This window comes from Polyodon spathula, chromosome 54 (assembly GCF_017654505.1).
Source record: "Polyodon spathula isolate WHYD16114869_AA chromosome 54, ASM1765450v1, whole genome shotgun sequence".
In the NCBI taxonomy this organism is placed as follows: domain Eukaryota; kingdom Metazoa; phylum Chordata; class Actinopteri; order Acipenseriformes; family Polyodontidae; genus Polyodon; species Polyodon spathula.
In genome coordinates, this window is record NC_054587.1 from 1,202,242 (window position 1) to 1,214,150 (window position 11,909).

General features: G+C 45.8%; 1 protein-coding gene across 1 annotated transcript in view; it reads right to left on the reverse strand.

Moving 5' to 3' along the window:
- LOC121307195 (voltage-dependent calcium channel gamma-7 subunit-like) overlaps positions 1-8,910 on the reverse strand; it is a 10,355-nt gene extending 1,445 nt beyond the window's left edge. The window contains exons 1-4 of the mRNA XM_041239336.1: positions 8,652-8,910; positions 8,067-8,153; positions 591-731; positions 347-492 (exon numbers count right to left, since the gene is read on the reverse strand). Coding sequence (XP_041095270.1) covers positions 347-492; positions 591-731; positions 8,067-8,153; positions 8,652-8,847 — 570 coding nt within the window. The 5' untranslated portion in view covers positions 8,848-8,910. The remainder of the gene's footprint in view (positions 1-346; positions 493-590; positions 732-8,066; positions 8,154-8,651) is intronic.
- Between the last annotated feature and the right edge of the window lie 2,999 nt (positions 8,911-11,909).

An 11,909-nucleotide genomic window follows, 5' to 3' on the forward strand; every position in this document is an offset into this window, starting at 1 on the left:
AAGGAGGGGGAAAGGGAGAGAGAGAGTCAGTGTTGTTATAAAGTGTCTTACAGTGCTCCACAGTGTGTTTGAGATCTGTCCTCTAGATCCTGCAGGATGAACGATTAAAAACAAATTAAAATAAAGCACAACAGCAAGCGTTCTGTCTTGTCTGTTCCGTACCCCATCATCGATCATTGTTGCTGGGTTACCGCTTTGACAATGTGGGCAATAATATTTACACAGACTAAAATTTCTAGGTGTAAAACGTTGTCAGGATGTTAACCTCGCTACTTACTCTTCAGTGCTGTAATTAAACCACTTCACTGTGTCTCTGCTGGCATTACTGTTGTGATGAATCCCTCACCTCTTTCAGCATGAAGGACGAGGCCGCGAAGGCGAAGGACCAGCCATAGCGATAGTGAAAGAACTGCTCCGGTTGACTGGGGCGGTTCATCACTTCATCATTGATACTAGAGATATAGAGAACCAGACCAACTACCAGAGAGAGGCCTGGAGAAAGGGGGAGAGAGCCCGGGAGAGAGAGAGTGAGGGAGAGAGGCAGGGAGGGAGAGGGAGGGTACAGAGACACACACGCAGGGGCTGGGTACCTGAGCATATGAAGAAGATTCCCGAGACGAACGCCAGGATGGTTCGCTGGGGGCGGATGTGCCCGATGTTGCTGATCACGAAGGCAGTGAAGACAAACAAGAGACTGATCATTGGGAATGGAGTGGCTGTGCGGACCATCTCTGAGGAGAGAGAGAGGGAGAGAGAGAGAGGAGTACCTCCCTCGCCGCACACTTGCTCTGGGAGTGCTTCCGTAGACACTCTGTTTGACTCTCTGGCATTCTACCCTTCTCTACCGACACGCTCTCCAAGAGATCGCCTCATTCTGTCCTCACACACTCTCGCCTCTCTTCCGTCACCTCTCTCCTCTGTTCTCTGACTCCCTATTCTCTACAATTTCTTCAACACCTCAATTTGGTAGGTGGACTACCTGCTCTAGAAACAATCTCACAACTACTCTCCACTACTATAGCTACACTATACCTCTTAGACTAGCTCATCTCAACACTCCTTCGTCACTCACACTCTCGATCTCTCTCAAGCCCTATCTCCCTTCACACACCACTCGCCCACTATCTCCGCTCACTCAGATCTCTCTACTTCTGCCTAGGCTCCCGAGGGACACACGAGAAAACGCGTTCCATTGTCAACGTCAGGAAGTGTCGATCTCGCTATCAATCACTACGTCTCCCGAGAGCTGATTCAGACAGTGAGTGGACACTGTGTCACACCACACCTGTCCTCTCACCTTGTATCTAGCTGGAGAGAGAGGGAGAGGGAGAGGGAACAGCGAACCTGCCTCTTGCAAAGCCAGCCCAGCCTTCCAACAAGTTTAGCAGTGCTGAGCTAGCGAGAAAGTCTGGTCGCACCAAACTTGCACACAGTGCCTGTGACTGGAGACACAGTGCTGAAAACAGTCTGTTAAATGAGAGAGGCTCTTTCAACAGACCCTGGCCTGTCCACCTCCTCTCTCTTCACCTTCCTCCAGTGAGCCACTGTGCCACCATCACCCTGCTAGCAGTGCTGACCAGCCCTTGCCCTCCTTCATCTCAGGGAGGTGGTTTCATCCAATGCCTCCCTCCCCAAAGAACTCCAGAAACAGCTTCTATAATTCCTCTATTATTCCCTTGGGAGGGTCCAGACACATCAGTCTGTGCCACAGCTAGGAACCTGCCAGGTCATTAATTACTAAGACCCTCCCCCTGAAGGAGAGTCTGGACAGCTACCCTTGCCAACTCTGAAGGTGGCACTCTGGGCCTAATTCATTTTTTCTGACGATGCTCACTGATATGTCTCTTGCTGTATTATTTGTATTTATCAGTTGGGATTTGCTCCCATGTATTGAAGTTTGATTATATCAGTCTGCATTCCTCAAGGGAGCGGTCTTCTGACATTTCTGTTGTTTCAATGAGCCCACCAATCACCCTGACTGTCTATCTGCTCTTGTTTTACTAAGAAATTCACTGTTACCCCAATACACACTGATTGCAGAGGTGGACAATGACGAATCTGGCTCTGAAGCAGACTGGGTTTGCGAAGATGAATCCTCCAACAGCAGTGACAACCCGAGAGCTCCCGTGGGAGAATGATAATTGAGGCAGCCTCTGCACCTGATCCAGCCACAACTTCACCTGTGGCAACTGCAAATCTAGCGGGAGTGCCAGCACTATCTGGCACTCAAGAGGCTGGTATTGAGGGCACTGCTTGGAACCCTATAAATCCCGCTGTTGAAGCTGCAGGTAGAAGGGGTGAACGCAATATTCTGAGGGAAGTTCCAGGGCCCACGGCATATTCAAAACGCTACGTTGACGAGAGCGCATTGGGTGCTTTTCACCTATTGCACATGGATACGCCTCACCACATACAACACTGCACTGAAGCAGAAGCCCACCGACAACAACAAGAGGATCCCTGGTCAATGCCCTGGAGGAATCAAAGGCTTTCATTGCTCTAGTGTATGCCTGTGCAGCATTTGGTGTAGAAGCCTGGGTTACTGTTGATAGCTGTGCCAAATGCACAAAGACAGAGAGTCTGCAAAGTGAACTGCATGTGTTGAAAAGCACAGGATCTGTGTGGCTTATAAGAACATGAACATAAGAAAGTTTACAAACGAGAGGAGGCCATTCGGCCCATCTTGCTCGTTTGCTTGTCAGTAGCTTATTGATCCCAGAATCTCATCAAGCAGCTTCTTGAAGGATCCCAGGGTGTCAGCTTCAACAAAAGCTGACACCCTATAAAAAAAAGCCTTTTTTATAGCTTCCCCACATTGTCTAGATGAAGACATTTCTGAGTCAACAAAAACTCCTAGGTCTTTTTCATAGATTCCTTCTCTAATTTCAGTATCTCCCATATGATATTTATAATGTACATTTTTATTTCCTGCGTGTAGTACCTTACACATTTAATAGAGAAAAGTATAAGGTACTGCATGCAGGAAATAAAAATGTCTTCATCAGACAATGTGGGGAAGCTATAAAAAAGGCTAACAAGATGCTCGGATACATTGTGAAAAGTGTTGAATTTAAATCAAGGGAAGTAATGTTAAAACTGTACAATGCACTAGTAAGATCTCATCTAGAATACTGTGTTCAGTTCTGGTCACCTCGCTATAAAAAAGATATTGCTGCTCTAGAAGGAGTGCAAAGAAGAGCGACCAGAATTATTCCGGGCTTAAAAGGCATGTCATATGCAGACAGGCTAAAAGAATTGAATCTGTTCAGTCTTGAACAAAGAAGACTACGTGGCGACCTAATTCAAGCATTCAAAATTCTAAAAGGTATTGACAGTGTCGACCCAAGGGACTTTTTCAGCCTGAAAAAAGAAACAAGGACCAGGGGGTCACAAATGGAGATTAGACAAAGGGGCATTCAGAACAGAAAATAGGAGACACTTTTTTACACAGAGAATTGTGAGGGTCTGGAATCAACTCCCCAGTAATGTTGTTGAAGCCGACACCCTGGGATCCTTCAAGAAGCTGCTTGATGAGATTCTGGGATCAATAAGCTACTAACATCCAAACGAGCAAGATGGGCCGAATGGCCTCCTCTCGTTTGTAAACTTTCTTATGTTCTTATGTTCTTATAATAAGCAGGTACGTTTCTGCTGACAAACCGACAATTTCCAAATATACAAAAGTAACTTCAAATTTCCCTCTCTAAAAAACGGGGAAACCAGTAGCCCTTCTCCTCCTCGAGAGACCATGATGCAACACTCTTTCCACCTCTCTCTTTTCCGCTCTCTCTTGTAGCAAAACCGCATGGTTTATATCGGCTTAAAAACACTTTGCCTCCTAGTGGCGGAGATTAGGTATTACCGCACATAAATCAACAGGCATATAAAGAAACAAAAAATTAGCTCTGGGCTTCTCTTGATGGGATGGTGTCACACTTTCATTATAACATTTATGTCATTTTTAATTGACCGGTCATGGCTGTTCTAGGTATGCCTATAAAACATGTTCGTTCTAGTGTTAAAACACTAAAAAAACATGTGATTGTGAACACAGGGTCAAACCAAAAGGCTTGCAGGGTTTTAAACAGGTAGGGGCGGTCAACGAGATCGAAAAGAAATCTCTGAGCGGCAGCACTCCGGCCCTGAGGCTCTCCTGCAGCACCACCAGCAGGACCGCCTCCTTGCAGAAGTGCTGATAGAATTCAGCGGGCAGTCTCTCAATCCCTGGGGCTTTTCCACTGGCCAGCTGCATAGCAGCGGTGGTCAGCTCCTGGAAAGACATCCGAGTTTCCAGACTCTCCTGCTCTTCCTGGATCGAGCCGGGCAGTCCTCGTAACAACGTGTCAGGGTCAGCCTGATCTCACAGCTCTCTGGAGAACAGCTGAGTGTAAAACTGCTCTTCTCCAGTGCTCTCACAGTTGCTTTCAGTGACCCAGCGGCACCCAAGGTGCATTGCTGGCAAAAAAAGTCTTGTGTCTTTCCAACATCCCTCCACTGCCTCGTCGTTTTGAACAGATTTATTTGCTCTCTCCAATTTAACTAACAATCTTTGGATTGCTGTGTGAAGGTGAAGTCCTACTTTGTATTGAAATGTCAGTATGCTGCCCTGTATGTTTCTTTGGTTAGTCTAGCTGTTATCAGTATCCAGTGATGACCAGACAGCTGTTTGCTTTTGAAAAAAATATGTAGGTGTTGTCTTGTTGTTTACAGCCTAACACATTATGTGACCAAGTGTACGGGTCAGTGGTGGGATGCAGACAGCTCCAGATGTCCGCCAAGTCACTGGACTCTCTCGCTACACTACACTATTTCTGTCTTTGTTAAAATCCAGTGTGCACAAGATTCCATTCCTGCAGCACTGTGCCCCCCCAGACTCAGACCTCGGCACCCCAGACCGGCCCCCCCCCCTTCTGCTCACTCCTTCAAAGCAAGTGGGTTGAGAAAGCCCACAGTCTGAAGGGACCGCCTCACAGCTCGTCAATTTCATACTTTTTAGCATTTTTCAGGGATATTTTTATTTAGTTATTTTTTTCTTTTCTTTTTTTTATTTACCAAGGCTCTGCCTCTGGTTCTGGTTCTGGTTCTGGTTCTGGTTCTGGTTCTGGCTCCGGTTCTGGCTCTTCCTCCTGTGTTATCCGATTTCCCCCCTGCCTCCTGCCCTTCCTCAGTTTCTCTCATTGGGCAGTTTTTCCTGTGATGCCCCTGACCTCCACATTTGAAGCTGCGCATTGTATCAGAACTGACAAAAACAACGCATTTGCTTCATCCTGTGTTAAATGTCCAGCCTATTCTATTACATTGCTGATATTTTTCGACAACATGCAAGTCTGCCTTCTAAAGAAGTCTTTAGTTTCAGAGATATACTTGTGATCGGGGACATTAATTCTCCAAATGTACTCAACTCTCTCTCCAACAACTCATTTCTCCGAGAAGGGGGCACGTTAGAAAGGGGGACACCAGCACCAAGGCTCCTTTTACCACAAACCCTTCCTGGACCAGTTTGTCTAACCCTTTGTTCATTCTAGATGCAGACACAATTTTCAATCCTCCACCCACACTGCAGCAAATTTAACAGAACTAATTAACAATTAAATAAATAAACGAATAGACTATTTATTAGAAAACTCAACCATACTGCAATAAATAATCTGTAAACTCGCTCAGGAGTTTCCATTCCTACCACACTGCTTCCTCCAGCTCTGCCCACAATCCTCCATGAGAGAGAGAGAGAGAGCATAGAGAACAGCATGAGCAGAGAGGTATTCAACTACAAGAGAGCACAGGTGAGAGAGAGATCATAGAGAACAGCATGAGCAGAGAGGTATTCAACTACAAGAGAGCACAGGCGAGAGAGAGATCATAGAGAACAGCATGAGCAGAGAGGTATTCAACTACAAGAGAGCACAGGTGAGAGAGAGAGATCATAGAGAACAGCATGAGCAGAGAGGTATTCAACTACAAGAGAGCACAGGTGAGAGAGAGATCATAGAGAACAGCATGAGCAGAGAGGAGACGTTCAACTACAAGAGAGCACAGGTGAGAGAGAGAGAGCATAGAGAACAGCATGAGCAGAGAGGTATTCAACTACAAGAGAGCACAGGTGAGAGAGAGAGATCATAGAGAACAGCATGAACAGAGAGGTATTCAACTACAAGAGAGCACAGGTGAGAGAGAGAGATCATAGAGAACAGCATGAGCAGAGAGGTATTCAACTACAAGAGAGCACAGGTGAGAGAGAGAGATCATAGAGAACAGCATCTCTCCATAAGTTGATGTTCTCTCGTGTCCACTCTCTCTCTAGTATCTCTTGTCGTACTCGTCTCTCATAAGTTGATGTTCTCTCGTGTCCACTCTCTCTCTCTGTATCTCTTGTCGTACTTGTCTCTCCATAAGTTGATGTTCTCTCGTGTCCACTCTCTTCTCTCTAGTATCTCTTGTCGTACTTGTCTCTCCATAAAGTGAGATGTTATCTCGTGTCCATAAGGTGATGTCACTCGTCCACTTCTCTCTCTAGTATCTCTTGTCGTACTGTGTCTCAATAAGTTGATGTTCTTCGTGAGGTTGAGAGAGAGAGAGAGAGAGACTTTTTGACTTTTAATGGTCCTTATTCCATGCAATCATGAAAAAACCATTACAAAACCAAAAAAAAAAAAAGGCAAAACACAATTAAAAGAACAAAGTTCTGGGATCAGACGAATCCTACCCAGGATCCACAGTAAAATGACAACAAAACAGCACTTTTACTAAAACAATAAAAAAAAAAAACCCAAAAATTTAAATTAAGAAATTGAAAAGCAGACAATAAAATTGATGGTGAGGATTTTTAAAGGAACCCGGTGATCTCTCCCTCCTCACTCACAGAGGAGAGAGCCCCTGCAGCAGCTCTGTCCAGTCTCACAGAGTCTCCGTAGGTATGAAACACTTTCTCCTACTGACCACAGAAACTGCATGCAGGGCTGAGCTCAGTAAAGCGGGCTCTGAGCAGAGAGCTCTTCACCTTCTCCTCCAGCAGGATGCCCAGAAGCCGCCTCTTCTCCTGCAGCCCCAAAACACCCCTCAGAAATTGGACTGGGTAAGCTAGGATATAGCTTCTAATGAATTTATCCATCTGATGTTTTGTGATCCAAACATGCCCCTGAGAGCTGATTCGGATTTACTTTAATCCAGAGATATCGTTTGTCTGTAGGGTGAAAATTCCTCCATATGTCAACCAGGTCAAATTCATTTAATACAGCGGTCATCTCCCTGACAGATTGCTCCAACGTTAGGAGCATGCATGTTAATAAAATCAATCAAAAATACTGCTAATATGTCACTTTAAAACTCTTCTCTGATTTGTTTGTTTATACTCTGAAAATTTCTTCAAGAAACGTACTGATCTCCTGGACAGTGTAAAGTTGTTTCTACTGGTTTGACTGACTGGGATGTGAGCAGGAGCCGACAGGGGGATCGTCAGCGGTGCCAGCTCCAACTCACCCCCCCCCCCCCCCCTCCCGCTGTGAGAGACCGGCACAGGCTGTCAGGCAGAGGCTCAGGTCCCACCACAATCACCCGAGCTCAACTTAATGTGTATTGTGCCCCTGTTCCCACAGAGAAAACACAACATAAGCCTTGCCCTCTACATTCAAATACGAGGCAGCATTCTATGCAGTATAACAATGCAAACACCCGTCTTCTAAAAGACATCACAAGTTTTATCTGATAGCTTTTGCAACCGAGAGAGATCATTTTAATCAGTGACATTATTTTTCAAAGAATCATTTCAAACAAATCCTTCTCCCACAATTGCATTAACTACATTTTTTACTCAAAAATATGACAATAGCGTTGTTCGTATGTTAGGGGGATCTGATTGTGTCGAACCCGACCACCCGTCTCACCAGCACAACAACAGCGATATAAAATGCTTAAAACAAACAGAAAAGTAAGAGAGCGAGACAGAGAGCAGAGAGAGAGGGAGAGAGATGAGACAGAGAGGAGTGTGAGAGGAAGGGAGACTGGGAGAGAGGGAGAGGCCCCTAGATTGTAGTACAGAGTGTTGTTGTAGTACAGTGTTCTGAACTCACTCAGTATATTAGCTGTGTTCTCTGTAGTGATTTCAACCTCTTGTTCAGAGAAATAGTCCGATGGCACGCAGCGGCCCTTCTCAGCACCTGACAGAGAGAAAACACACACCCTCTCACTCCCTCACCTTCTAATTCAATCCCACACCCTGTCACCCACTCTCACTCCCTCACCTTCGTCCTGGGCCAGTGGGTGAGGAGTGAGTGAGGGGGGATGGGAGATTGGAGGGACGGGATGGGAGGGGGTGGGAGAGTAAGGGAGGGGGTGGCGGAGTGGTGGAGAGCGGAGGAGTTAGGGGTTTGGAGTGTAAGGGAGGGGATGAGAGAGTGGGGATTGAGTGAGTGGGAGAGTGGGGGAGTATGGGGGTGGGAGTGAGGAGGTGGGAGAGTAAGGGAGGGGGTAGGAGAGTGGGGGAGTGAGAGAGTAAAGGAAGGGGGTAAGGGAGTGGTAGAGTAGGGGAGTGTGGGGGCGGGAGAGTAAGTGGGGGGGGGGGGTGTGGGGGAGTGACGGAGAGTGGGGGGAGTTTGAGGGTGAGCAGTCAGGGAGTAAGAGGTGGGAGAGTATTTCGGCTCCCCCTCTCTCCTCACCCGCTACAAAGCAGACTCTCCAGAGCCCAGCATGAAGTGCCATCTTAATCTCAGTGGTCTGGTTCTGTTGCAGGATGATTCCCTCCTCCATGAGCAGCCAGTAATCAGTGGAGACAGCAATCCCAACCAGGAGCAGCCCACAGGCACCGGACACTGAGGACAGGAGCATGAGCACACGACTGCTGAAAGAGCTCATCTAGCGAGACAGAGAGACAGAGAGAGAGAAAAACATTGAGAGAGGGTGCGAGAGAGACAGTGAGAGAACGAGTGAGGGACAGAGTGAGGGAACGGGAGAGACTGAGACAGAGTGCGAGAGAGACAGTGAGAGAACGAGTGAGGGACAGAGTGAGGGAACGGGAGAGACTGAGACAGAGTGCGAGAGAGACAGTGAGAGAACGAGTGAGGGACAGAGTGAGGGAACGGGAGAGACTGAGACAGAGTGCGAGGGAGACAGTGAGAGAACGAGTGAGGGACAGAGTGAGGGAACGTGAGAGATTGAGACAGAGTGCGAGGGAGACAGTGAGACAGAGTGAGGGAACGTGAGAGACTGAGACAGAGTGAGGGAGACAGTGAGAGAACGAGTGAGGGACAGAGTGAGGGAACGGGAGAGACTGAGACAGAGTGCGAGGGAGACAGTGAGAGAACGAGTGAGGGACAGAGTGAGGGAACGGGAGAGACTGAGACAGAGTGCGAGAGAGACAGTGAGAGAACGAGTGAGGGACAGAGTGAGGGAACGGGAGAGACTGAGACAGAGTGCGAGAGAGACAGTGAGAGAACGAGTGAGGGACAGAGTGAGGGAACGGGAGAGACTGAGACAGAGTGCGAGGGAGACAGTGAGAGAACGAGTGAGGGACAGAGTGAGGGAACGTGAGAGATTGAGACAGAGTGCGAGAGAGACAGTGAGAGAACGAGTGAGGGAATGGGAGAGATTGAGACACAGAGTGAGAGAAAGAGGGATAGACTGAGAGAATGGGAGAGATTGAGAAAGAGAGAGAGAGTGAGGGGTAGACAGAGAGTGTGAGTGGAAGATTGAGAGAGAGAGAGAGAAACAAAATTATTACAAACACACTGAGGACAGCGGTCTGAGAGAGAGAGAGGCCGATTATAATTAAATTTGGTGTCTCTGACAACACAGTAATTAGACTGCAACTGCCTGGAAAACACCGTGGAAATGCTTTAATAAAATGTGACCTGAATAAAAGGCTCGAAGTTAAGGTATATTTGGTAGTATTTTGTACTTAATCTGCTAATATATATATATATATATTTTTATGCAGTCGTATTTTTCTGATCCCTTGCACTGCAGTTTACAGGACCAACCCTCAGTAAACACAATTACCGCTATTAATTTTTTAAACATGTTTATCATCTTTCATAAAGCGGGAAAGCATTGCTATAAAGCTTCCCAATTTGTAGATGACTGAGGTTTGTAGCGTCCCATGTAGATACATGTGAGGCCCACAACGCAAATCCTATTGGACAGTAAAGTACAAATAATGTACCCACAGAGCAGAGCAACGCGGATATAATTTAAAAGGTATGAAGTTTATAGACCAAAAGTCAAGTTTACTCAGCGTCTATACAATGCTAGTGCAATGTCACAGTTTCCCTCACGCTAAAAATGAACACACAATAGACAGATTCGTATTACCTTATCAAAATCCTGACTACGATAAAAACCCCAAAAAACAAACAGGCACAAATATTTGTTATTAAACATGATCTGCTTTTTTTTTTTAACATAAACAGACCTTGCACAGAAAAATAACTGAGTTACCATAATTTCTCATTAGCGGAGGTAATGATAACCTACAGCCCTACATGTGGAAAAAGGTTTTGTGGTCAGACAAGACAAAAATGTAACTTTTCGGTCTAAATTCCAAGCTTCACGTCTGGCGTGAGCCCAACTCTGCACATCACCCAGTCAACACCATCCCAACTGTCAAGCATGGTGGTGGCAGCATCATGTTATGAGGATGCTTCTCTTCAGCAGGGCCTGGGAAGCTTGTCAGGATAGAGGGGAGAATGGATGGTGCAAAGTACAGGCGAATCCTTAAGGAAAACCTGTTTGAGTCAGCCAAGACTCTGAAACTGGGGAGGAAATTCACATTTCAGCAGGACAATGACCCAAAGCACAAAGCCAAAGCCACACTGAAGTGGTTGAACAAGATGAGAATTAATGTTGTTGAGTGGCCCAGTCAAAAATTTAAGGTGAGACTTGAAGATTGCTGTCCATCGACGATCCTCAACAAACTTACCAGAACTGGAGCAATTTTCCCATGAAGCATGAGCAAATATTTCTCCATCCAACATGCAAAGCTAGTAGAGACCTATCCAAAAAGACTCATAGCAGTGATTGCTGCAAAAGGTGCTTCTACCAAGTACTGACTTAAGGGGCTGAATACTTATGCAACCAGTACATTTCATTTTGTACATTTTCTTTGCAAGTTTTGCTGACATTTAACCCCTTCCTCATATAACAGTGTTCAGTTCAACCCCTACAGCTTTGAATAAAAATAACGTTTATTTGAAAAAATGTGCACACATTATTTGTAATTCAACAAAAGGTAAATACAAAAAAAATAATACTAATAGAATTAAGGACTGCTAATAGTAATATAGGGTTCCCACATGACGGAATGCTCTGCCTTCTTTTGTCAGAGAAGCTCGGAGTCCTGCTGTTTTTAAGTCAAGATTGAAGACTTATTCATATACACAGGCCTTTTTATTATAGTGTTTTTATTACTGGTTTTGTTTTTTTTAGATATAAATAGGAATGAAAATGTACACTCTACTGAAAAATAAGGGTTACACAAATTGAGTCAAATAGACAAACAAGCATCCTCTACACACAGTCAGACTCTCAATAACTCCTCAGCAAGCTTCATCACAATCGGACAAGCGGTTCTCCTGATATATGCAAATATGTAAGAACAGACACAGACAGACACACACACACACACACACGCAGGCAAACAGACAGACAGACACACACAGACAGCCTCCACACACACACAGAATCGAAACCTCTCAATAGCGTGTGGTCTTTAATGAGTTCTGTACACTGGGCAATACTGTATACACAACTACAAAACCCAGTAGAGAACTACAGCAGCTACCCAACGTGGGGTCTATATACCCGAGCTGCTCTGACTGTGAGTTCAGGAGCTGCAGATCTAGGTGCTTGCCTTAGATATCAATAACACAGGCTACATCAGCCAGTCTTTATAGAGTGAGACACAGTCCACCTGAGATTCA